The sequence below is a fragment of the Pholis gunnellus genome (assembly GCF_910591455.1).
Source record: "Pholis gunnellus genome assembly, chromosome: 2".
In the NCBI taxonomy this organism is placed as follows: Eukaryota; Metazoa; Chordata; class Actinopteri; order Perciformes; family Pholidae; genus Pholis; species Pholis gunnellus.
The window spans coordinates 13,212,154-13,237,921 of NC_136536.1; the positions used below are offsets into that span (position 1 = coordinate 13,212,154).

Here is a 25,768-nt window from a genome sequence, read left to right on the forward strand (position 1 = left end):
TGAAGTTTTTCTCTGAACTTCACATTCAACACTTAATCTAAGTTTAAGCTGGAGGAATTTTTGACTGAGAAGGAGTAATTTGTTATCTCCACCTCCCATTTCTCAGGAGGTAATCAAGCCCTGACAAGGGCAACATGTCACTGACTGGTCAGTTTGACCCTGGGATCCAGCTTGCTCCACCCTTTAATTCTGTGGCAAGTCCAGTGAGAACTAAACTAAACTAAACTTAACTTTCAATCACCAATGGACATATAAGTACATATAGATGGGACAGACTTGAGCACAATAACAGGAGGATTCTATACAGAGTCTCTGTTGCTGACATTGGACTTTTATATACTTTATACATTGGCTTATTTGAAAAACGTATTTTCTCTCCTTCCCATCATTTGTGTTATAATTCATGAAAATGCACCAGAAATGATTAAAATCGTTCTTGTTCTGAGTACTTGTTTTTTCTTTTTTCCTCCCAGAATCCCGCAAGTTCCTTCTATATGCTCGTCAGATCGAGATCCGGGGTGTAGACATTGACAACCCCTACTACAATTACATCATCTCCTTCACCGTGCCGGACATAGACAACGTGACAGTGGTGGACTACGACGCTGTGGAGCATCGCATCTACTGGTCAGATGTTCGAACGCAGACAATCAAGAGAGCTTTCATTAATGGCACTGGGGTGGAGACTGTTGTGTCTGCTGGTGAGAACAATTTCAGGAATATTTTTCATTCTAATTTTGTCTTAATTCTTTGTTGTGATTTCAATTGAGAGCTAAAACTTTCTGTATCTGTCTGAAAATTTGATGAAACCCTAACATTTTCCATTGTAATTCCAACATTTCCCAGACCTTCCTAATGCTCACGGGCTGGCAGTAGACTGGGTGTCCAGAAACCTCTTCTGGACCAGCTATGATGCCAATAAGAAGCAGATCAATGTAGCCAGACTGGATGGATCTTTCAAGAATGCTGTCATCCAGGGCTTGGACAAGCCCCACTGTCTGGTGGTGCATCCTCTACTGGGGTGAGTTCTGTTTCCGGTTAGTTAGGACTGCATTCAGATCAAGATGTGAATCCATTTTTTTGTAATTTACTTTACTACCCTGACTGCCACTTCTTAGCCTACTAGTTTTTCCTCATTTGATGTCTCATTTCGTGTCTCCTATTGCAGTGTTTCTTGGGTAGAGCATAGCTCTTCTCCAGAAAATAGATCTCAGCTGCTCTTCTTGTCTCATAGCATTAATATCTGTCCTCAGGAAGCTGTACTGGACTGATGGTGACAACATAAGCATGGCTAACATGGATGGTAGCAACAGCTCCATACTTTTCACCGATCAAAAAGGACCTGTGGGTGAGCACAAACGAGAAAAAAAACTGTCAGCAAAATAATATTAGATCTCTATTAAACTCTATGGTGTAAAAGAACAGATTAAGCCTATTAGGGGATGTATATGTATAATAGCATCATTATGTGTTCCACTCAGGCCTCTCCATAGACTATGAAAAAGAGCAGCTGTACTGGATCAGCTCAGGAAACAGCACCATTAGCCGCTGTTATCTGGATGGGACGAAACTGGAAATCCTGGAAGGTGTTAAAGACAAACTTACCAAGGCTACTGCACTGGCTATTATGGGTACGTTGAAAAAGATGATACTTTAAATGTATCCTCTCTGTTTTCTAATCTGTCTGATCTGAAAGTTGGTAGTTACATATTAGCCTACTGCTTACATGCTTAGAAATCACTGGCCCATGTTAAAGGAATAACATACAAATATACTAACCAATTTCCAACACTGTAGGAGACAAGATGTGGTGGGCAGACCAGGGAACTGACCAGATTGGAACATGTGACAAGAAGGACGGAGGAAACTGGAAGATTTTGCGAAACAACACCTCCCCTATGATGCACATGAGGATTTACGATGAGGATGTGCAGAAAGGTAAGAAATGTTAATCCTACATAGTTTGGAAGAGTTGGAAAGCCAATTTAGATTAAATTATCTCGAGACTCATGTTTTGAAGTGGATCTAAACTTCACCATATCAATGCTCTATTCAGCATAAAACTAGAAAAGAAAAATATTTGTCTTTCTTTTTGTGCCTCACTGATCCTCTCTTCTTCCTTTAGCGGGTATCAACTTGTGCAGTAACAACAATGGAGACTGCTCCCAGCTGTGTCTGCCTACCTCACAAACAACCAGGGCCTGCATGTGCACTGCTGGATACAGCCTCAAGACAGGACAGCAGTCCTGTGAAGGTAAGACATAACTTCACAGCTACAGTCCCACACAACTGTAGGAAATTCTGTGAGCCATAAAAACATAATATGTTGTACTGTCTCTGAGCAGGCATGGGCTCTTTCCTGCTTTACTCCGTTCATGAGGGAATTAGAGGAATTCCACTCGACCCGGCAGACAAATCTGACGCCTTGGTGCCAGTGTCTGGCACCTCTCTGGCAGTCGGCATAGACTTCCACGCTGGTGAGTGACACTGCTGGAAATCAGTAACTGGAGGACCTCGCTTGAGTGACATTTTCAAGCTGTCATTATCTCAGTGAAGTGAGTATTTATAGGTTGACACAAAAGGCCTCTTCGTTTTCAGAGAATGACACCATCTACTGGGTGGACATGGGCCTGAGCACCATCAGTAGGGCAAAGAGAGACCAGACATGGAGGGAAGATGTGGTCACCAACGGCATTGGCAGGGTGGAGGGCATCACAGTCGACTGGATCGCAGGTCTAGTCATAATAGATTTGAAATCCTATTTTAATGATTATTGTCCAGGACTACATAGCTGATTTATATCTCTGTTATTTTATAGGAAATATTTACTGGACTGACCAGGGCTTTGACGTGATCGAGGTGGCCAGGCTGAATGGCTCCTTCCGCTATGTAGTCATTTCCCAGGGCCTGGACAAACCCAGAGCCATCACTGTTCACCCAGTCAAAGGGTAAGCGTCCCTGGCAACAGTTTCATTCGGCCTTCTGTAAAGCTGTTGCCTTCAGTTACTTGCATGGAGTGATAGTGATAATGTGTATCTAAATCCCCCTAAAATGAACGTTTGTTTGCAGGTATCTGTTCTGGACAGAGTGGGGTCAGTACCCTCGTATCGAGCGCTCTAGATTGGATGGTTCCGAGAGGTTGGTCCTAGTCAATGTGAGCATCAGTTGGCCCAACGGAATCTCCGTCGACTACGAGGTATGGACCACGGCTGACATCATTCAAGACATCCCCTAAACTCAGTTGTCATTATTAACACTCTGAGCCCCAAGCAGTTTCAGGACGTTTTTTTGCTCCTGCCACATTTTACCATCTGTGGCAACATTTTTCACTGCAATATACAAGTCCTGCACCTCTATGAAAACAGCACAATCATGGCTAGAAGTAGAGAGAACACAAAAATATCTTTTGTGCAGTACAACACAGTTTTGATGCCATAAAAATGAAAAACACAAGTTGAATTTCTTTAATAATTTCTTTTACAAAAAGATGGACAAAATTGGGGGCTCCACATGCTATACATCATGAACATTTTACATTTCTTTCTGCTTCAGCATCATATTTTAAAGCATTATGTCCTGTAGCAAACAAGCTAAAGAGGCATTAGAATCATTTCTATGACATTTATTGTGTTTATGAATTAACAGTGTACCAGCATGCTAGTTTCCTTAATACCTTTTTTTTTTTTTTTTTTTTAAATGCGAGCGTCCCTAAATAAGAAACACTATTTTGTTTCTGCTTGGTCTTTGCAGGGGGGTATGCTGTATTGGTGCGATGCCAGGACAGACAAGATTGAGCGGATCAACCTGGAGACGGGAGAGAACAGGGAGCTAGTGCTGGCTAACAACAACATGGACATGTTTGCTGTGTCTGTTTTTGAGGAATTCATCTATTGGAGTGACAGGTCAGTTCAGAGGTTAATTAATTGGTTAAACCAACCATTAAAAAAAAAACTATCTTTCCATTGCTCTACTATCTGTCCATACCTGTTAATGCATGACTGCTTTTGAATTATGTGGAAGATTTAATATTGCATCATACTGTTAATTGAATAAGCTTTGTTGCTGCTTGTTTAGGACTCATGCCAATGGCTCCATTAAGAGAGGCAGCAAAGACAACGCTACAGATGCTGTGCAGCTGAGGACTGGCATTGGTGTACAGCTGAAAGACATCAAGGTTTTCAACAGGGCCAGGCAGCAAGGTAGGAACACACCCAAAACACTAAGCACCATGAACTGAACCACAAACCCGAAAAAAAAGAAGCTTTTTAGCTGATAAGTCTGGCAAATATGTCCTCAAGGATAATGGCCATTCTTGAGTTAGTCCTCACATGTATGCAAAAACATGCCCTCACAAACACAATTATAAAAACCTTAACCACCCAACTCAATCCCCTAGGAGGGAATGAAATTAAAATTGTGTTTAACAAGGCTCATTATTTGATTTAACACTGTCACTACTCCTCAGGCACCAACGTCTGCAAAGACAACGGCGGCTGTGAACAGCTGTGTCTTTTCCGTGGCAACGGGCAGCGCACCTGCGCCTGTGCTCACGGCATGCTGGCAGAGGACAACCGCGGTTGCCGCGACTATGACGGATACCTGCTGTACTCGGAGCGTACCATTCTGAAGAGCATCCACCTGTCTGATGAGACGAACCTCAACGCGCCAATCAAGCCGTTTGAGGACCCTGACCACATGAAGAACGTCATTGCCCTCAGCTATGACTATCATGGCGGTGGAGGGAAAGGAGCCAACCGCATCTTCTTCAGCGATATCCACTTTGGCAACATCCAGCAGATCAACGATGATGGCACAGACCGCAAGATTGTGGTGGACAGTGAGTATCTAAGTCATCAATAACATGTCATTCTTTTTAATTAACAAGAAAACTAAACAAAACAATTCTGCATCACTCATCACTTCACCCAAACTTTTCCCTCCACTCCGTCTGTCTGCACATATTTCAGCTGCGTTGGTACCATTGCTTTTTTTTCCTGCCCATTGATAATTGAATGTTGTCCCTCATCCCCTCACCACTATAAATAGCCATCATCACTCATTTTGACAACACAAGCACCCAAGAGGTTCCACCGCATGTACACACAGCTGCAGCTTCTCCACTAGAGGAGATTGACATCACTTAGGGCTGCCACTTAAAGAAGACACACTTTCACACACAAATGCACACTCCCTTTGCTTTTTGCCCGTTTAAACACTGAAGTGTCTTTTAAATCCCACTCTCTTTAAATGATTCAAGGTTGTTGGAACTCCATCCAGAAGCAGTACATTTAAAAGCCCTGGGCCCAAAGCTGTTAGCAAGCACTATTCAAAACATGAATTCTGACAAGGAAAGTAAGGAAAATAAATAAAGCACATGGGGTTAACGTGTTTATTGAGGTTGTTTTGAACAGTTTGAGAAAAAGAGTTAGCTTTTTGCATATTTTTAACCACCAAGTACAGAATTTATTCAAATTTTACGAGAATTTAACACAGCTGAGGTCAGAGGGGTGTATTAGTTCCAGATAAGATGTAGAATCATAATATGATGATATGTTCATATTTTTTCTAATTCTCGAGGTAAGAGATCCAAGCAAATTGTAAGTAAAAACATGATTTTATTTCACACATGAAGAGTTTTTACCTGATTTAATACATAACAATGGAATGAAGTGCATTGCATTTAACATCACTTTGAGCATTGCATGTGTTATCTTTACATACAGTGGTAAAATTCCATACAGTGAAAAATGAGTACGTAAATACTGTATATGTAGATATAGTAAAGCATCAAGTGAGCAATGACGTAGCAGTGTTATCTGGCCAAAGAGTCAGTTTTGGCCTCTTTCTGAAGTTGTGTCCAGCTCAAAGGGCTGTACCATGTCCCTGCCCATCACATCAGGGCAACCAATCGGACAGCTTTTGCACCATGCCCAGAGTTTCCTCCCTAGATCTAGTAATTCTTGTCTAAATTTCTTAGACATAAACCCATAGAGTACAGGGTTTACCACCGCTACTGATGATGCCAACAGTCTGGCCAGGATTGAAATGGTTTTGCATCCAGGTGAGCCCATTACGGTTCCTCCAATGAAGGAGAACATGAGGGCATAGGAGGGCAGCCAGAGGAGAGTGAACACCAGGACCAGGAGAGCTGAAGTGTGAGTGACCTGGCTCTGATAGCGCTCCAGCTGGGGAGCGTTTCCCAGCAGCCGTGCATGTCGAAGAAAACAGTAGATCTTGGCATACATCAGTACAATGATACCCAGTGGTAGAGCGAAGCCGAACAGGAAGAGGGCAATGCTGTAGACCAGCTGGCTGAAGCCAGACAGGAAGGCAAAGCAGTACACTGCGCTGGAGGCGGCGGTAACTGTGCGGAAGGCAAACTGCGGCGCAGCCAAGGCCGAGGCAGGGACCCAGAGTAGAGCTACGGTCAGCTTAATGCGTCGGTGCAATCTTGAACGGTACGCCCATGTGGGATGCACCACTGTAAGGTAACGTGTCACAGCCAAAGCTGCCAGGGTGAAGACTGACGCAGCTGAGCAGGCCACACCCAGGAAGCTGATGGCCTTGCACAGAAAGCTGCCGAAAGGCCAGAAGCCCAGGGTGATGGCAGAGGTGTGGAAAGGCAGGCAGAGCAGCAGCAGCAGGTCTGCAGCACTCAGAGCCAGCAGCAGGGTGTCTGTACCATGCGGGGGTTGACTTCTTTTCCTCCTCCTGCCAGTAAGAATGATGATGACCAGGGTTTGACCCACCAAGCCAGTCACCAGAATTAGTCCATCCAGGATGGGAACCAAGGCCTTGATCAAAGCCTCATCTGCCCTATTGATTGGCTCGAGGCTGCTGCTGTTTACTTGCTGCCCCAAACTCTCCATGCATTCACAATAAAAGTCTATTGAGTAATTAATCTAAAGGCCCGTTAATGTTGAGCATCAGAGCAGCATGTTCCCGTGGCGTCTGGGTGATGCATCTGTTGGCTCCAGTCCATGTCATAAATTGTATTAATCACAGGTATGACCACACTCCATTAAGTCAGCTAGTACTCTCATAATGGCAGTGATTAGCTAAGCAGTGAAAATTGCAATGGTCAGTTGACTTCGTCTCCATTGAAGTTTACAATCCTTGCACTTGCAGTAAGAGAATAGAAAGAGTATATTCCAGTTTATTTTTAGTTTGTGTGTGTGGGATTGTAAATGGGATCCATATGCAGTTGGAATTAATTTTCAAGTGCCCAGAGAGAGTCGCGTCATAATGTCCTCCTGCTCTGTCCTAAATGTGTCTAAAATGTGTCGCTCCAATTGTGTCCCCTACACTGCTTTTCAACATATTAGAAGGAATTATAACTACCCATTGTAAACCAGTTTGACTCAGAAAAAATAAATATACATGACCTTAAAAAGCAGTCCTTGCTCACTGGCTTTTCCTTGGCTGCATCAGCATGTCCTTCATAATCCAAGGAAGAAGGAAAGGGAAACCGGAGAGATGTCAGTGCAGCAATTACTCTACGCCTGTATTGATTTCTTGAAACCAGGCAACTGCTGGACAAATTCATCCCAGTGGTTGCTCACTGACATGCCACTTTAAAAGCAGTCAATGCTACTTGATGCTAAGTGGTCACTGCGGCAGGAGGCATCTTGTCCATTTAGAAGCTCTTGAGAGACTTGCAACCTTGTAGACGTCACCAGCAGAAGACTTGCTGTACGATTCGCCAGATTTCAATCGTTGAAGGAATAAATAAGTAATGAACCATCTTAAAATGAACAGTAACAAAAGATAAGTAGTTCTCTGGTGTCACTTTGATTACTGCACTTCTCCTGTGATCGTCAAAGAGACTCTGTTCTGAGCGACAGTGGTCTTTCCAACAGGTTTTCACCACTGTTTGCACAGTAAGCAGGGGCTGAGCTGATCTAGGAAAGGGGAGGGGAGACTATGTTTTTTCTCATTACATAATACTGCCTTGGACCTACTTTATTTATCCCTGTTTAGTATGTGATATTTCCTCAACCAAAGCAATTAGTTGCCCAGGTATAGCTTTGTCTTCTTTCCGTTTTGCTCAGCCTGATAGTTGAGGATAAAAAAAAAAACACACAAGTGTGACTTTGTTTGCATGACTTTGTATTCGACCCATAGATGGTTGTTTAGTTGCATTTAGTTTGGTTAACAAGGCGTTCAGCCTTAAAATTGCCCTGCATTAAGGTTGATTATGGCACTTTGTCATTCATTTGAAAGATCTATTAAAGGATTTTCCACGAAGAGCAAACAGTTGAATGTTCAGGTTTTTATTGTGGGCGGTAAGTGGTCATAAATGTGGTTGCTGGTGTGACCAAGAACAGATGGATGTACATCTTGAATCCCGTAAAGGCCGCAGTAGTGTCCTTTTCCATGACGTACTGCGTCATGTAAGCACAGTTAAAACAATATTACTACTACTGTATGTACTATGAGTGGAAGGTAGTAGGACAAAAGGACAATGGCTATCGAGAGCAGCTTCATCCCTTTTATTGATTTCTTTTTTTCACCCTGGCCTATGTCCCTTAAGTGACTCAAGCTGTTCAATGGCAGTTTTCTTCCCAGAACAAGAAGTCACCATGAATGAGAGTGTCCACAGGGAGCTGTATTTGTATGTGTGCAGGCAGCCAGCCATGAAATGACAGGATGATACAGACTCTTTAAACTCTCTCCAGAAACAGCAGGTGTGTCACAGACTCTGCTCTGTGTGGTACCACTACCATTACACTCTTTCTTTTTCACTTTTCTTTTCTTCCTCACAGTGTTTCACTGTTCATAAACTGATGTGGGAAGATGGAGATAATCTTAAAAGCACTTAACCACTGCCTCTTTAATAAAGTCTCAGAGGTAACCATGGGGGCAACTTGTTAAACTGACAGTATTTAATGAGTTGTTGATGGTCCTCATTAAAGCTCCCAATAAAACCCCTGAGAGTCGATTATATTTATAGTGAAATGAAGGAACTTCGTTCCCCTCAAGCTTTTTGCCTCTTGCAGCTTTGGCTGGATGAAAATAAAAGAACTATTGTCTGAAGAACTATAGTCATGAGTTCAAAATATTTACAGAGGGCCAACTTCTTCCTTCTCTGCTCCCACAGATGTAGGCTCAGTTGAGGGCCTGGCATACCACCGTGGTTGGGATACACTCTACTGGACCAGTTACACAACCTCAACCATCACTCGCCACACTGTGGACCAGAGCCGCTCTGTGGCCTATAACCGCAACACTGTGGTCACTATGTCCGGAGAGGACCATCCCAGAGCTTTTGTGCTGGACGAGTGTCAGGAGTGAGTCCTTCATATCAAAACTGACTTTCTTTTGAACACTAGATTTATTCTTAGTTCAGTCAACCGTGATGTTTATTCCAAGACATTTTATTGTGCTTATCCTGTGTTTGCTCCCACTACAGTATTATGTTCTGGACCAACTGGAATGAGCAGGCTCCAAGCATCATGAGGGCCTCTCTGAATGGAGCAAATGTGCTCGCGATCATCGGCAGTGACATTAAAACTCCCAACGGTCTGGCCATAGATCACCGTGCTGAGAAACTCTACTTCTCTGACGCCACACTGGACAAGATTGAACGCTGCGAATATGATGGAAGCAGCCGTTATGTAAGATGGCCCTTTAACTTTCTCTTTGGCTACATCTAGGCGTTGACTTACACCTCAGAGTTCTGTGAAATGATGCCTCAATGTTTCTGCTTCAGGTCTTGTTGAAAAATGAGCCTGTGCATCCGTTCGGCCTGGCTGTGTATGGAGACTACATCTTCTGGACCGACTGGGTGAGGAGGGCCGTCCTTAGGGCGGACAAATACACAGGAGGAGACATGAAAGTGCTGCGTGCTGACATCCCTCAGCAGCCAATGGGCATTGTGGCTGTGGCTAATAACACCAACAGCTGTAAGTATTATTCACTGAAGTTACTGTGAAGTTTGTATAGGTTGCTCCTCTTTTTATCCATGCCAGTGGCGAGGCTTTAGGGATGTGCATGTTAGTCTGTCAGTCCCCCACTTTGGTTCAGACTGAAATACTTAACCACGAATAGATTGCCATGAAATTTGGCACAGATATCGATATCCCACTCAGGAATCTGTCATCACTTTGGTTATCATCAAATAAATCTTTCTAATTTGTCCAAAACTTTGATTCCACACCAAATACCTGCAAAACTAATGATATTCCCATCAGCCTCGGCTGTACTTTTTTACTTCGCAAATTCTAGCATGCTAACAAGCTAAAGTAAGACGGTGAACATTATAGTTATACATGTAAACATGTTACAGTAGACTTTATACATACAAAACACCAGCATGTTGCCATGTTGGTGTTAGCATTTAGCCTCATCGAGCCACTAGCATGACTGTAGAGTAGTCTTGTTATCGTATACAACCAACTTTCACAGACTACAACTATGGCCAAGCTAAAAAGTTACCAGAGTATAGTAACTGCATTTCATTATATATACAGTAGATTCAATTGTGTTTGGCTTCCTGCTAATATTTTCTCCACAAGGAACGAACACTCTCATTAACCCTCCTCTGTCGTACCTTCCTCAGGTGAGTTTTCTCCTTGTCGTTCAAATAACGGAGGTTGCCAAGACCTGTGTCTGCCCACATCTGATGGACGGGTTAACTGCAGCTGCCGCGGAGACCGACAACTCCTGGACGACAACACCTGCTCTTGTAAGAGAAAGTCTTCACTCATTTTAGGATACAATTTTCCACCTCCTGATTTAAAATGTTGCTGAATTCAAATGTTTCTACCTCACCAGCAGTGAATGTGTCATGTGGAAGTGTGGATGACTTTGAGTGTGGAAACGGCGACTGTATCAACTACAGCCTGACCTGTGATGGCATGGCTCACTGCAAGGACAAGTCTGATGAGAAGCAGTCCTATTGTGGTGAGTTTTTTTTTATGGGACTATTAGTTGATGAACAGTGAGCTGTCACAGCTCATCATTTATGTTTGATCATTTTCAGATAATTAGCTGATGGTTATAATCAAAGCAATTTAGAATGAGTGCAAAAATACAATAAATTATTAGTAGATCATTTGGTTAGAGGAGAGCAAGGGTAAGAGAGAAAATTACTACTTGGGTAAGAAATGTACATTTTGAGCTAAAGGGAGAGGAAGGGGGAAATGTAGTTTTGTTTGATACAGAGTATGTAGCACAGCTTATTGGTTTCATTTATAAAATAGTGAATTGTTTTTATAATTGTCTTTATAATATGTGAAAAAGGACTCTGAGATTGAGCTAACTCTAATCAACTGCTGTTCCTCTGCAGCCAATCGAATTTGTAAGAAAGGCTACAGGCGCTGTATGAACGGCCGCTGTATTGGCCACCAGTTCTGGTGTGATGGAACGGATGACTGTGGTGACCACTCGGATGAACTGCCCTGCAACAGTAAGCAATTTATATCCACTTTTATAACGGCAGCTGATTGAAAAATCCTTAAGGTTTTGATAGATGTCAGGTTTTGATAGATTGCTACATGTTTAATTGTTATGTCCACACAATCCCGCAATGTTTTTTTGCTTACTTGATCAAATTGCCTCCTGCATCCTGCAGTGACCCTGTGCAAAGTAGGAGAGTTCCAGTGTAAAGATGGAAGCTGTATTTCCAACTTCAGCCGCTGTGACCAGGTGGTCAACTGTGAGGATGCTAGTGATGAAATTAACTGCCGTAAGTAATCTACCATGATGATTTTAAAACGATTATTAAAGGGGAAAGCTAAGCTTTAATTAATTGATTAGTTACGTTATCTTTAAAGTTAATTTTTAAAAGTTTTTTCCATTATCTTCAGAAACCACCGATTGCTCCCGTTTCTTCCGCCTGGGAGTGAAAGGAGTGTCCTTCCAGAGCTGTGAGAAAACTACTCTGTGTTATCTGTCCTCATGGGTGTGTGACGGCAACAATGACTGTGGAGACTTTTCAGATGAGAGAAATTGCCCAGGTTGGATGCTTTGACAATTTTGGAAAGGCAGAAAGCATTTTGAAGGGAAACAGAGAATTTAGATTGTTTTTTTTCTGTTGTCTTGCAGATAAAAGGAAGCTTAAATGTCCAGTCAACTTCTTTGCTTGTCCCAGTGGTCGCTGCATTCCTATGAGCTGGACCTGTGATAAGGAGAATGACTGTGAGAACGGCGCTGATGAGACACACTGTGGTCAGTCAACAAAGTTGTCCTCTAGTACCCATATGTTTTTTCGGGAAAACACAAAACATACTAGGAAAAACAGCCTGTTTTTTCTTTTGGCTTCTTACTGCCCATGGAAAAACGTGTGCCGTGTAAATTAGATAATTTCTCCTCTTTCGCAGACAAATTTTGTTCATCCACCCAGTTTGAATGTGGGAACCATCGCTGCATTTCCAGCCACTGGGTGTGTGACGGCTCTGATGACTGTGGAGATGGTTCTGATGAGGACCAGAAATGCAGTAAGTGACATATTACTAACTCTCAAATGTAAAAGTACTTTTCCCATGCCCAGTGGAGGCATTTGCCTGTCTGCGTAAGATTTCCTGACGTTATATATCTTCATATAACTTTCCTATAATTATCGTCACAGAATCCAAGACATGCAGTCCTGAGGCTTTCCAGTGTCCCGGCTCTCACATGTGTGTGCCTCAACGCTGGAAGTGTGATGGAGACAAAGACTGTCCTGATGGAGCCGATGAGAGTGTCAAGGCTGGCTGCAGTGAGTGGGACAGTTGCTAAATGACTTCATGGAAAAATATGTCCTCTTTGTGTTGTGATTGAAAAAAAAAACATGAACTAATTATTGGCCATTAACCAAAGTGTGTTCTTTTCCACTTCCAGTGTACACCAACAACACCTGTGATGAGAATGAGTTTGTGTGCCAGAACAGACAGTGTATCCCCAAGCACTTTGTGTGCGATCATGACATCGATTGCCCCGATGGCTCAGATGAATCCCCAGAATGTGGTGAGTGTGTGTGTGTGTGTGATTGTGATCCTGGAAGAGAAAATGCAGAAAGGAAAGTTTTTGGGTGATAGGTTAATAATAATTGTACTCTTGTTGTGGTGTAGAATACCCAACATGTGGTCCAGATGAGTTCCGCTGTGCCAACGGCCGCTGCCTCAACCAGAAGAAATGGGAGTGTGATGGAGAGTTTGACTGTCAGGATGGCTCTGATGAAGCTCCCAAGAACCCTCGCTGCACTGACTCTGGTAGAAATTTATAATCAATAAATGTTATTTGTTTATTACATTGGTAGAGAGATAAAAATGATAAACTATGAATCATATGAGAAACGTCTTGTTCAGAAATGCCAAAGCCGCATCCTGTTTCAAAGTTACACTAATGCAACCTGCTATTTGTCTATGATTTCAGAGAGGACGTGTAATGAGTCAGCCTTCATGTGCCGTAACGGGAAGTGTTTGAATGAGACTCTGCTGTGTGACCGAAATGATGACTGCGGTGACGGCTCTGATGAACTCAACTGCTTCATCAACGAGTGTCTCAACAGTAAGCTGAGTGGCTGCTCGCAGCTCTGCGATGACCTCAAGATTGGCTACAAGGTAAGTCGTCTAATTGTTTGTTTTATTTTTTTCCTCCCCATTTTTTCAAGAGCAAATAAAGCGAATCAAATTACTTTGGGAACTCACTGACTTTGATTGCCTAATACATTATACGTCTAATAGGCACACAGTTACCTCACAAATTGGGTTTATACTATTAATGGTGTGTTAGAGAGGATCCAAAGTAAAAAGGTTGGAAACTACTCAGTTCAGGCATGCAGTTATGTAAAAAAACTGTTTTGGCTCCCTTCCTAGAAGTAGGAGGCCATTATTAGAACAGCTTGAACTCTGTGTGAACTCTCATGTCCCTGGTGTTGAGGTAGTGGTCAGAGCTTCATTTCAAAGTGATAAGGAATGATTTGTAAACCCAAAGGTTGGTATGCTTTTCAAGGTGTCAATATTCAATGTTCGCACATTTAATTGAAAATAACTTCACCATCAAAGATTTGCCTGCATGTGTGACTGCAAATTCCCCCATAATGAGTAGAATTTGGAAGTGTGACAGTGAGTTTTTGAGTTCTTTTAAAGCACAGATTTGCTTACGAGTAGTGACAGTTTAAGCTGATTTTGACTAGTAATGAATACATGTTTTTGCCATGCCTTGTGGTAAGATGATGTTCATGCCACTTGTTTGACAAACACATTGAATGTCAGCTTATTTTTTTACCCGCGCTCTCTGTTGCAAGAGTATTTTGCAAATGAGATTCGTAGCTATTTATGCAGCTTATCTGACAGCAGCAACTGGATTTCATGACAGTATTGAGATATTAGTACCACTCTACATAGGAGTTGGCTTTTGGTGAAAGGAACAACACATGTATCAGGTTGACTGACAGAGGTTTTGTGGCAGGCAGTGGCATGCCCTTCTAATTGGTCCAGACTAAAAGTGAGAAGTGCCAGAATCCGCAGGCGATGAGATTTTGACACATCTCCTGTGCTCTTGGCCCCTTCAGTGCAGGTGTCATCCTGGTTTCCAGCTTAAGCGTGATGGGAAGACGTGTGTGGATATAGACGAGTGCACAACCACCTACCCCTGTTCTCAGCGCTGCATCAACACACACGGCAGCTTCCATTGTCTCTGCGTGGATGGCTTTGAACTGAGCCCCAATGACCCAACCATCTGCAAGTCCACGTCGGGTAAGGCATGCTTGTGTGTGTTTTGCATTTTGCTGGTTGCTCATAGCCAAGTCAACCCTGACTCAAATGTTTCTGTCTGGTATTTGTGTGTAGAAGAGGAGCCCTACTTGATCTTTGCTAACCGATACTACCTGAGAAAACTCAATCTGGACGGGTCCAACTACACTCTTATAAAACAGGTGAGACACACTTTATCTCAGTTTGACCTGCTGATACACAACAAGGTGAAGCTGTCATTGTTTGCACTCCATTAACCTGTTAAAACTGTCCCTACATCTGTTTCAGGGTCTGAATAATGCAGTGGCACTGGACTTCCACTATGCAGAGCAGATGATCTATTGGACAGACGTGACCACTCAGGGCAGCATGATCCGACGCATGCTTATGAACGGCAGCAACATAGAGGTCAGTGAGGAAATCAGACCCCCTTTTAGCCAGCTCAACACATTAACCACTGTATTTACTCCTTTTTCATGAAAGTTGTTTGAATCTCGTGACTGGAAAATGTCTGTCTAACCCTGTGACCAACTGACGTGGCAGGTTTTGCACCGGACCTCCCTGAGTAACCCAGATGGCTTGGCGGTGGATTGGGTTGGTGGGAACTTGTACTGGTGTGACAAAGGCAGAGACACCATCGAGGTGTCAAAACTCAATGGGGCCTACCGGACTGTGCTGGTCAACCAAGGCCTGAGGGAACCTCGTGCTGTGGCTGTGGATGTCCGCTATGGGTGAGGAGCACAGCTTAAGTTTCACAGGCCATCAAAACATTCTCATCCGGTCATGGTGACTGCTGAGCTTTTTTTGAAATTTAAGGTAGAGTTCCTTTAGAGTCACCGTACTGTAACTCTAACAATATCTGTATCCCCCTTAGGTACCTGTATTGGTCTGACTGGGGGGACAGCCCTCACATTGGGAGAATCGGGATGGACGGCACCAACAGAAGTGTCATCGTCGAGGATAAGATCACGTGGCCCAATGGGCTAACCCTGGACTTCATCAATGACCGTATATACTGGGCCGATGCCAGAGAGGACTACATTGAGTTTGCCAGCCTTGATGGCACCAACAGACACACAGGTAATGGACCAGTTCACTTTCAGACATGCTTAGAGCAACTTGACTGATGGGTCACGCTTTTCTAACCGATTTTCAACAGCGTGGGACTCCAGTTTCATGTATTGGTCTGAAAATTAAGATATGTATGAGTATTTTTTAGTAAGTAAAACATAATGTTAAAATAAAAGGTATTGGAGGGAGGAAACTGTTGAATAGTTGCATCTTCAACTTGAAATATACAGAAGATACATTCAAGGCACCATTGTTGATGCATTTATTGATTTTGTCTTTTAATAAAAGCTGGTGGGCAACTGTGAAGCTTTAATTAGTTTTTTTATCTAGTCCACTTAATAGGAGAAACAATTTGACAAAAACTCACTGGTAGTAAAATAAGGAAGTGTCGAAACTGAATATTCAGTCCATCAGGTTTTGTTATGGCTACAATTTGTAGGGTGCCAGGCTTATGGGCTTGTGATCTGTCTGAACGAGTTTCCTCTTGTCAAATAGTCATGCGTACATTCACATACTTGTTTGGGAGCCACCAAGCACAAGCAGGCACTTCAGATGGTTCCCTGCTGGGCTGGAGTCATGCAGCACAGACCCAGGGGACAGAAGCCCTTTTTGTTTTGACCAGTGAGGCCTCTAGCATGTATGACGTTCAGTTGCTTAACACCCTCACTACAATAGTTGATATTGTCAGCCAACCAGGCGTGCAGAAGAATTCTGGAGCCCAGCCGGGCGTCTGTATTGTTTCATTCGCTAAGCTCTGCTCAACACATTCAATCCTCGAATGAAGAATGTACATACATGTCAAATTTAGAATATTGTAATAGGAGTGCTCTTCAAATTCAGGGTATGCTGCAAATGTCTTTCATTGCAATGTTCCAACAGAAAAACTTCACAGATTGAACCATTTTGGAGGGAAAACTACTGTTTATACAAAATTTTAATTCATGATGGAACATCCGACAGTCTTGTATTAGCTTGTGGTGTTAGTCCCCCAGCAGTTTGTCCAGAGAGTCATTCACCCGTCCTTTGATATACAAACACCGAACTGGCCTTGTGCGTGTTTGTAGAACAAGACTTGGCCTGTTTGATTCAGTGCAGATAAGGATTGATCAAAGGGACTTTCATGCTAATCCGACTAATATCACAGTTCCAACTGATACGTCCATCACATTAACAACATTTTAGTTCTTTAAAGTACTTCACTTGTTATAATCAATACTGAAACCATGGTCACCTAATGACAAGGTGTTTTAAACTGCCATTTGTGCTTCATTTGTGTCTTCTTGTGTTTGTTAATCCATGCATGTGTGATGTATCTGGGTTGCTGAGTTTTACAGCAGAAACTAATAGTGTGTTTCCATAACGCACAAGCCTCAAATACTGAGAGCAAACACATGAAATGACACGATGTGGAAACAGAAAAGGTGCAATTAGAGTGTAAAGGCTAATGAGGCGTAGAAACCATTACCTAACGCACAGATAGAGTAGAGTCACTGTAGCTGTGCACCCCACCCTGCCTCTGTGTTACATTAACAGTACAAGACAGTTTCTCTTTAGGATACAGCAGCAAGAATAAGAAACGTTTGATTGCTGAAATCACAACATTATCTTCCTCTTCTTCTTTTCTTTTCCGTTAGTCATTGAATTTCTAGAATAAAATGGAAATTTGAGACATGTGTGATGAATGGGAAATTCATGTATTTGCCAGTTTCTCATATTTACTTGATTAGACACTAGTATAGTGTAGTTGTATGCACATGACATGTTCCTCTTTTTGGGAAAGCATAGTTTTTCAAAGTTTCAATTTTTTACTATTGATGAGCATTATTAGGCAGAAACATATGAACAAATCGGGAGAAGATTGATTTTTGGTCACAGCACTGCAGTAATGAATCACTCGGGATAACAGTGGGAAACCTTCAGTATGATAGATTTACTATACCTAACAACTCATTAAAAATGTGATTCAATGTTTGTCTGTTGCTTCTCAGTTCTCAGCCAAGACATCCCCCACATCTTTGCAATGACTTTGTTTGAGGAGCACATCTACTGGACCGACTGGGAGACAAAGTCCATCAACAGGGCTCATAAGTCTCTGGGTACCAACAAGACCACCCTGATAAGCACCTTGCATCGGCCCATGGACATCCACATTTACCATCCCTACCGCCAGCCCGAGGGTAAAGCTGCTTTTTTGATCCTATTTTTTTTTTCCACTTCCCTAAATATCATAAAACCTCAGTCTTGTGCTGAAATACATATCGTTGCAGTCAAAGTTTAATACATTTCCCATCTTTTTCCCAGTGCTCAACCACCCGTGCCAGACAAACAACGGCGGCTGCAGTAACCTCTGCCTCCTCTCTCCTGGAGCAGGCTACAAGTGTGCCTGTCCCACCAACTTCTACCTGGCAAATGACCAGCGCACTTGCATGTCCAACTGTACAGCCAGCCAGGTAAGGAGGCTGTGTAAACATAAATATCAATGTGAACATGACTGAATGACTACGGTTGATAAGTGGATTTTCATATCTCCATGTATCGCTGTGTCTTGTTTGATGAACTGCTATGCCTTGTGATTGTCTATCGACAGCTGGCTGGCTGCCCAGTGCTACACTAGCTAGCTCCTCCTGCTTCAGCCCTGTTGACGCAGGAGGAGCTCTGGTCTTATGTCCTTTCAACGCTATGATTAATTTCCCTCTTCCTTCTGTAGTTTGTATGCAAGAACGACAAGTGCATTCCATTCTGGTGGAAATGTGACACGGAGGATGATTGCGGCGACCGGTCGGATGAGCCAGCAGACTGCCGTAAGTGTTTGAGAAAGATAATTAGGAGACTATAGTGTGACACATTCCTGAAACATGTCGGTGTGTAATTCAATTTTAAATAAAAGGGATAATTTTGCAGAGAGGAGTTGAAAAATGAAGTGATGAAAAATGTGATCAAAATGCTGACCAAAAGAAATTATGTTTTCACGACAGCTGAGTTCAAATGCAGACCGGGGCAGTTTCAGTGTGGCACCGGCATTTGCACCAACCCTGCCTACATCTGTGATGGAGACAATGACTGCCAGGACAACTCGGATGAGGCCAACTGTGGTATGTCTCCAAATGATTATCTTACACATTTAATAATCTGCATCCTGCCCTGTCTATTTTTTGTTGGATACTACCATCACCATTTTATTGCTCAAATCTCTTGCTTGTGTCTTTGTTTGTCTGCTTGTGCAACTGCACCGCAGATATTCACGTTTGCCTGCCCAGTCAGTTCAAATGTTCCCACCCAAGCCGCTGCATCCCAGGCATCTTCCGCTGTAACGGCCAGGACAACTGTGGAGAAGGAGAGGATGAGAAGGACTGCCGTGAGTACAACCTTTTTTTTTTTTTTTCAATTACATCATATCAGTGCCAGCCTTGATATGCTATTCTTTCACTTTTGATGCTTAATTTCACACAGTAACTATAAATCTGTCTTTCCTTCCCGCAGCTGAGGTCACGTGTGCGCCCACCCAGTTCCAGTGTGCCATCACCAAACGCTGCATACCTCGCGTTTGGGTGTGTGACCGCGACAACGACTGTGTGGATGGATCTGATGAGCCCGCCAACTGCAGTAAGACTCCCATTTTATTTAGCATTTTGTTTAAGCGGAGTCATCCGGATCAGTTCTCAATTGTAACCGCCTCCAAATGTTTCTCTCTCCAGCCCAGATGACTTGTGGTGTAGACGAGTTCCGATGCAAAGACTCTGGACGCTGCATCCCTGCTCGCTGGAAGTGTGACGGCGAGGACGACTGCGGCGATGCGTCGGATGAACCAAAAGAGGAGTGTGGTAAGAAAATCAACTTCTTTTTAAAATGAAGATGCACTGAAGCGACATTTCTGCCACTGATGTTTTCAAACCGGATTTTGTCCCTTTCTATTTTTGTTTTATTGATTCTAACACTTTCTGTGTTTTGTACAGCTGAGAGGACATGTGAGCCGTACCAGTTCAGATGTAAGAACAACCGCTGCGTACCAGGCCGCTGGCAGTGTGACTACGACAACGACTGTGGGGACAACTCTGATGAAGACAAGTGCAGTAGGTGTCACTTTACGCTTTGGGACAACGCCTTTTATACTGTGTACTATCAGCATCTGTGATCTCACCTTGTCCAGTGTCACTTACACTCATGCCTGGTCCACTGGAAGCATACTCACTCTAGACCTTTAACCTGTTAACTCTGCATACTATGTCACTTGTTTGCGATAACATCCATTCTCTGTCATTTGGGATGCATCTCACCTCATCTGATATTTGTTTCATTTCATACTGTCCTGTTGGCATGAGCCAGAGGTAAGTTAGTCCACCTTCATATGTCACCTCTCTGCTGTGTCTCCTACTCCATGCTGTCTCCACTCTCATGCTCCTGTCCAGCTGTGATCCCCACCCACCTGTGAGAGTCTGCAACCTGAGCTCTAAATACTGTAGATTATTTTTGCTATATTGCTGTTCTGTTTCCCCATTTGTCACTAGATGCTACTGCTTAAAACGTTGTTTAATGCTAATTTTATTATTACCACAACAACATAAATATAGCACTCAAATTAAATGCGTTATATAAAAATAGCATTTAGACTTATTGAGCTCCTTTCATTCTCTCACATTACCTCCTGCTCTGCATCTACAGTCTTCCTCTGTGGTATTTTCAACCCTTGTCCTGTGTTTTGTGGTGAAGACTAAAACAGCCACAGCTCACTGTTAAGGGTGTTCATGTGTTATGTCACTGACCTTGTCACCCCGCCTTCTTCTGTAGTGCCTCGACAATGTTCTGAAAGTGAGTTTGCCTGCACCAATGGCCGCTGTATTGCTGGGAGGTGGAAGTGCGATGGAGACCATGACTGTGCTGATGGATCTGATGAGGTGCAGAAAGTTAATGTTTGAACGTCCTTTACATAATATCTTGTGTTGATCTGGAAAAATAATTGAATTGCCTGTGTTTAGTGTTCATTTGTAAGTATAAAAGCTGATCCTTCGGGCTATGATGTTTCTTCAGAATGGCTGTGACCTTAAGTGTGACAACGACCAGTTCCAGTGTAAGAGCGGACACTGTATCCCCATCCGCTGGCGGTGTGACGCTGACCCCGACTGCATGGACGGCAGCGATGAAGAGAATTGTGGCAGTGCTGGTAAGTGCATGTTTGTGTCTATATATGCTGTTTTGAATTCTATTATTTTTCATTAATTTGTACTGCTATTCTAATTGTTGCCTTAAACTAGTAAAAATCTCTATTTGTTTTACTCAGCTGGGCGTCACTGCCCTCTGGATGACTTCCAGTGTAACAACACTTTGTGTAAACCCCTCGCCTGGAAGTGTGATGGGTCGGACGACTGTGGGGACAACTCTGACGAGAACCCCGAAGAGTGCAGTGAGTGAAGCCTTGTGAATGACGCACATGTGCAATGTCTGTCTTTTGTCATCGTTTGCCCTGACAATTTTTTTTATCCTCTATAGTTTGTCTCATGTCCTCCTTTCTGTTTGGCTTTTAGGGAAGTTCCAATGTCCTCCCACCAGACCTTTCCGCTGCCAAAACGACCGTGTATGTCTGCAAGAGTCAAAGAGGTGTAATGAAGTCAATAATTGCGGCGACAACTCGGATGAACTGAGCTGCGGTAAGTTGTGGAGTCATTCAAATTGTTGTGAAATCGCCTCCTACTTTCATGAAGGAGATTCCTGACGTGTGTGTGTGTGTGTGTGTATGTTGTGTGTGTGTGTGTGTGTGTCTGTGCACGGTGTTTATGTCTACAGAGGCCTCTCCAGCTGTTCCCACATGTGAGAAGGATGAGTTCCTGTGTGCCAACGGCAGATGTATCAGCTCCACTCTGCGCTGTAACTTCTTTAACGATTGTGAGGATTATGGCTCTGATGAGATCGACTGCAAAACAGGTGCTTCATGTCAAAACGGATTTCTATATTATAGCTTGATGTTTCAAATGTTAAGCATCAGCAGAATCACTTAGATTTTAAAATCCACTGACTCATGTCTGACTTGTGTTTGTTTTCAGACACCAAACTAAATGACTGCAGGAGTAACAGGACTCAGTGTGGTGATGGAGACGAGGCCCACTGTGTCACCAACAGCACAGACTCTTTCTGCTCCTGCAAACCAGGCTTCCAGAAGTTAGGACACCACACCTGTGGAGGTACAGATGCACAAAACACTGCACCTGACCAATAATAACTCACCTCAAATATATAAATGCTTTGGAGGTAAGGAGCTGGGGTGTGGTATATTCCTATTTAATAAATCTTTCTATTTGACTCTCCGTTTTTCAGATAAGAATGAGTGTCTGCAGTTCGGCATGTGTTCCCATGTCTGCAACAACACCAAAGGAACCTACAAATGCAGCTGCCACAAGTACTTCACCAGGATCAGTGACACCTGCAAGGCTGACAGTGAGAACCAGAACTTCATCCGTTTTATACGCTGCTTATCCTTTTAGGCTTCTTTTTAAAATACTCATAATGGTTCATTTTAGTTTCAAAGGCCATCCTTTTGACTCTTTCTCTTTTTCTTCCAGGCATTAACAGCAGTCGACAAATTCTCTACATAGCCGACGACAATGAAATCCGCAGTCTGGACCCCGGCATGCCCAACGGGCGCTATGAGCAGACCTTCCAAGGCGATGCCAGCGTGCGTATTGATGCGATGGACCTGCATGTCAAGACCAACCTCATCTTCTGGACCAACTGGCACACGGGCCGCATCTCCTCTTACGAACTTCCAGGACCGTCCACATCATCATCCTCCTCGACTGAGGGCAGGATCACCAACTTGCAGGTAATGCCGGTAAAATTTGTGCAGATGCACAAACTCTCCATCATACTATCACAAACACATCGCACACAATCATATGGGCATGCAATGACTGCCTCTCTGCCTGTATCCAGATCAAAGAGCTGAAGATGCCTCGTGGTATAGCAGTGGACTGGGTGGCTGGTAACCTGTACTGGACGGACTCTGGTCGAGATGTGATCGAAGTGGCTCAGATGTCAGGCCAGCATTGCAAGACCCTTGTCTCTGGCATGATAGACGAGCCTAATGCCATCGTAGTGGATCCACAGAGAGGGTAAGAAAGGGTGAACTTTTTGACGGTGGCTTCAGGGAAACGCTCATATAAAATATGTGATTTCAATGAGTGTGCTCCAACTCTGTGTTTCCCTTCAGAACCATGTATTGGGCAGACTGGGGGAACCACCCTAAAATTGAGACCGCTGCCATGGACGGCACTCTGAGACAAACTCTAGTTCATGAGAACATCCAGTGGCCCACCGGTCAGTACGACATTAACATTATATGATTTATCTTAACCCTGATTTGTCCAAGGAAACGAAAGCATGCATGCTATTTCTCAGCAACTTCCTTCTCCACATTCACATTTAGACGGCTGTCCAGCAGCATTGCAGCCTCTTATTCTATGTAGGTTGCCGTGTCTTAATTTGCTCTTCCGTTCTGTCTCTACAGGTTTGGCTGTCGACTACTTCAACGAGCGTCTTTACTGGGCAGATGCTAAACTCTCAGTAATTGGCAGTGTTCGTCTGGATGGCTCTGATCCTGTAATTTCTGTCTCTGGCATCAAAAACAGTTGAGTTGTTTCTTCACTTAAAAGAAAACTGTGAGAAATCAGAAATCTGGCATTAGTTGCTTGTCGTTTTTTCCTTTTTTAATCCATTATCTTTTCCCCCCCTTATTTCACAGACCTGCTCCATCCATACAGCATAGATATCTTTGAGGACTACATATATGGGGTCACCTATATCAATAACTTTGTCTTCCGGGTCAACAAGTTTGGCAAAGGCCCCATGGAGAATCTCACCACAGGCATCAACCATGCTACTGATATAGTCCTCTACCACCGTTACAAGCAGCCAGAGAGTAAGTTTGTTTTTCTATGTATAAGTTTACTTGCGTCCTCAAAGTCATAAGATACATAATATATTTGAAGTTGTATAAATTAATATGTCTTGTTTGTCTCTGCACCAGTGGCTAACCCATGTGACAGGAAGAAGTGTGAGTGGCTGTGTCTGCTCAGCCCCAGTGGACCGGTGTGCACCTGCCCCAACAACTACGTGGCAGACAACGGCACCTGTGTAGAGAGGCCGAGCCCCACCCAGTCACCATTCTGTAAGTCTGCAGATGCAGTTCACTGATGTACACATACAAATAGCTGAGCAGTCGAGCAACAGCCCTACTTTCACATGATCAAACTCCTGGGTGGCTTTACAATCAGATACAGCAGTTGTTGGTTTATCATGGAATCCCCCCCCCCCCCCCCCCCCCTCCCTCTACAGCTCCCCCCTCAGGACCCTGCGATATTCAGTGTCAGAACGGTGGGAGCTGCTTCCTCAACGCCCGTCAGGTGGCCAAGTGTCGCTGCCAGCCCAGCTACACCGGAGAGAGATGTGAGATCAACCAGTGCAGGGACTACTGCAAAAATGGAGGCACATGCACTGCTTCTCATACAGGTAAGAGCACGACACATGTGATCTCTTTTCCTTACTTTGCAGTAAAGCAAAGTAAGGAAAGTTTTTTTCCCTTTTTATAAGAACATCAGTCTCAGGTGTGTATATTTATGTCGAATTCAAAAAGTTGAATGGCCTTTGTAATGACTTTGTTACACAAACGTGAGTGGGAATACTGTAATCCGTCTGGATGTTATTAAATCGGAACTTTTCCTTTTGGGAAAATGTTTCTAACTAGCAAATTATTAAGTGAAACAAACATGTTATGACAACTTTGATGTGAAATTATAATTTCTTTCTAGCAAGTATTTTATTCCACTGATATTTTAGTTGGTCTAAAAATCATTATTACAATTTCCACCCATCCCTTTGATGTCTGTGAAAAGCTCTGTGGAGTTTAGTAACAGCGATCCCATGCCAAAATGTTGCAGAAGAGAGGACATAAAGTAAGGGACTTGAGATACATAGCTTTGTGTATTGTGGTTGTATTCATTAATATTTGTCTCACAATTTTGTTTTTTTAACTTCAAATTCATGTCCTGTGTTGCAGGTGCCCCAACCTGTAGATGCCCAAAAGGCTTCACAGGGCCCAACTGTAGCCGCCACACTTGTCAGGACTACTGCCTGAATGAAGGCAACTGCTCGGTCAACATGGGCAACCAGCCAACCTGCAGCTGTCTGCCAGAGTACAAGGGAGACCAGTGCCAGTACAGTAAGTGGCAGCACTGTCAGATGTTGTTGCATTGTCTGGATCTGTATGGATTCTCAGCTTCTTAAATATTTATTCTTCTGTAGTGTAAAAAGAGATATTTCATTGCTTTGCCTTTTACTTTACAAAAAAATGACAAGTCTACAATGGCGCATTTTGTCACAAAATGATTATCAACTTTTACAATGTTATCTTTAATTGTTCTAGGGAAGAAAAAAAGCCCCACTACTAATACAATCCTATGGAACAACATTTGAATCTATGACGGTTGAGTTCTTTGCACTTATCACACGTCTTCCTTCCCGTCCTCAGCTAATTGTGAAGGGTTCTGTCACAACGCTGGAACCTGCTTACAAACATCCAACGGCACTAAAATCTGCCTGTGCACCACTCAGTACATTGGATACCAATGCGAGTTGGACAAATGTCTATTCTGTGGAACGGGCAAGTGTTTGACGTCATCCTCAGGCGAGGTTTCATGCAGGTGGGTACACTGTGGACAACATGCACAAAATAAATTTGACTTGAAATTTGAAATATGTGTACATTTTTATTTTGGACTGCTCACCAGTCAAGGCCACACATGAATTAATGTCCCATATTTGATTCTGAAACCATTAGCTTTAAGGCTGCTTTATCGGGACTCTGAGGGGATAATATAAAGCAACATAAATATTTTATTGTTTGTGTGTGTGTGTGTGTGTAGCTGCCCCAACGGTCAGACCCAACCCAGCTGCTATTCCTGTTTGGACTACTGCTCAAATGGACAATGTTCAGTTGACACTCGCACCCTGCTGCCTCAGTGCAAGTAAGATAT

General features: G+C 43.3%; 2 protein-coding genes across 3 annotated transcripts in view; one reads left to right on the forward strand and one right to left on the reverse strand.

The window, feature by feature from the left end:
* Positions 1 to 25,768, forward strand: part of LOC306708445 (low-density lipoprotein receptor-related protein 1-like) — an 81,554-nt gene that overhangs the window by 51,712 nt on the left and 4,074 nt on the right. The window contains exons 29-85 of one of the 2 annotated variants that reach the window (XM_079176283.1): positions 474 to 701; positions 847 to 1,021; positions 1,254 to 1,348; positions 1,482 to 1,631; positions 1,798 to 1,938; positions 2,126 to 2,254; positions 2,346 to 2,477; positions 2,599 to 2,733; positions 2,819 to 2,948; positions 3,070 to 3,196; positions 3,751 to 3,902; positions 4,075 to 4,199; positions 4,466 to 4,837; positions 9,101 to 9,290; positions 9,413 to 9,617; positions 9,713 to 9,905; positions 10,562 to 10,687; positions 10,777 to 10,905; positions 11,291 to 11,410; positions 11,576 to 11,689; positions 11,811 to 11,960; positions 12,049 to 12,171; positions 12,324 to 12,440; positions 12,572 to 12,700; positions 12,823 to 12,948; positions 13,053 to 13,193; positions 13,357 to 13,544; positions 14,498 to 14,681; positions 14,775 to 14,860; positions 14,967 to 15,086; positions 15,222 to 15,409; positions 15,553 to 15,758; positions 17,738 to 17,926; positions 18,051 to 18,199; positions 18,457 to 18,550; positions 18,725 to 18,841; positions 18,985 to 19,104; positions 19,230 to 19,352; positions 19,445 to 19,570; positions 19,703 to 19,819; positions 20,535 to 20,641; positions 20,775 to 20,907; positions 21,025 to 21,147; positions 21,269 to 21,391; positions 21,528 to 21,665; positions 21,785 to 21,922; positions 22,056 to 22,175; positions 22,301 to 22,560; positions 22,671 to 22,849; positions 22,948 to 23,054; positions 23,245 to 23,364; positions 23,479 to 23,655; positions 23,764 to 23,904; positions 24,072 to 24,245; positions 24,793 to 24,954; positions 25,264 to 25,435; positions 25,658 to 25,759. In XM_079176283.1, the coding sequence (XP_079032409.1) occupies positions 474 to 701; positions 847 to 1,021; positions 1,254 to 1,348; positions 1,482 to 1,631; positions 1,798 to 1,938; positions 2,126 to 2,254; positions 2,346 to 2,477; positions 2,599 to 2,733; positions 2,819 to 2,948; positions 3,070 to 3,196; positions 3,751 to 3,902; positions 4,075 to 4,199; positions 4,466 to 4,837; positions 9,101 to 9,290; positions 9,413 to 9,617; positions 9,713 to 9,905; positions 10,562 to 10,687; positions 10,777 to 10,905; positions 11,291 to 11,410; positions 11,576 to 11,689; positions 11,811 to 11,960; positions 12,049 to 12,171; positions 12,324 to 12,440; positions 12,572 to 12,700; positions 12,823 to 12,948; positions 13,053 to 13,193; positions 13,357 to 13,544; positions 14,498 to 14,681; positions 14,775 to 14,860; positions 14,967 to 15,086; positions 15,222 to 15,409; positions 15,553 to 15,758; positions 17,738 to 17,926; positions 18,051 to 18,199; positions 18,457 to 18,550; positions 18,725 to 18,841; positions 18,985 to 19,104; positions 19,230 to 19,352; positions 19,445 to 19,570; positions 19,703 to 19,819; positions 20,535 to 20,641; positions 20,775 to 20,907; positions 21,025 to 21,147; positions 21,269 to 21,391; positions 21,528 to 21,665; positions 21,785 to 21,922; positions 22,056 to 22,175; positions 22,301 to 22,560; positions 22,671 to 22,849; positions 22,948 to 23,054; positions 23,245 to 23,364; positions 23,479 to 23,655; positions 23,764 to 23,904; positions 24,072 to 24,245; positions 24,793 to 24,954; positions 25,264 to 25,435; positions 25,658 to 25,759 (8,437 nt within the window). The remainder of the gene's footprint in view (positions 1 to 473; positions 702 to 846; positions 1,022 to 1,253; positions 1,349 to 1,481; positions 1,632 to 1,797; positions 1,939 to 2,125; positions 2,255 to 2,345; positions 2,478 to 2,598; positions 2,734 to 2,818; positions 2,949 to 3,069; positions 3,197 to 3,750; positions 3,903 to 4,074; positions 4,200 to 4,465; positions 4,838 to 9,100; positions 9,291 to 9,412; positions 9,618 to 9,712; positions 9,906 to 10,561; positions 10,688 to 10,776; positions 10,906 to 11,290; positions 11,411 to 11,575; positions 11,690 to 11,810; positions 11,961 to 12,048; positions 12,172 to 12,323; positions 12,441 to 12,571; positions 12,701 to 12,822; positions 12,949 to 13,052; positions 13,194 to 13,356; positions 13,545 to 14,497; positions 14,682 to 14,774; positions 14,861 to 14,966; positions 15,087 to 15,221; positions 15,410 to 15,552; positions 15,759 to 17,737; positions 17,927 to 18,050; positions 18,200 to 18,456; positions 18,551 to 18,724; positions 18,842 to 18,984; positions 19,105 to 19,229; positions 19,353 to 19,444; positions 19,571 to 19,702; positions 19,820 to 20,534; positions 20,642 to 20,774; positions 20,908 to 21,024; positions 21,148 to 21,268; positions 21,392 to 21,527; positions 21,666 to 21,784; positions 21,923 to 22,055; positions 22,176 to 22,300; positions 22,561 to 22,670; positions 22,850 to 22,947; positions 23,055 to 23,244; positions 23,365 to 23,478; positions 23,656 to 23,763; positions 23,905 to 24,071; positions 24,246 to 24,792; positions 24,955 to 25,263; positions 25,436 to 25,657; positions 25,760 to 25,768) is intronic. The other variant, XM_079176284.1, reaches the window with a different exon arrangement.
* LOC306708492 (galanin receptor type 1) lies at positions 5,829 to 6,869 on the reverse strand (the record flags this gene model as incomplete). The annotated part of the gene is made up of 1 exon (XM_079176334.1): positions 5,829 to 6,869. One exon carries the CDS (start codon positions 6,867 to 6,869, stop codon positions 5,829 to 5,831), a length of 1,041 nt encoding a protein of 346 aa, XP_079032460.1.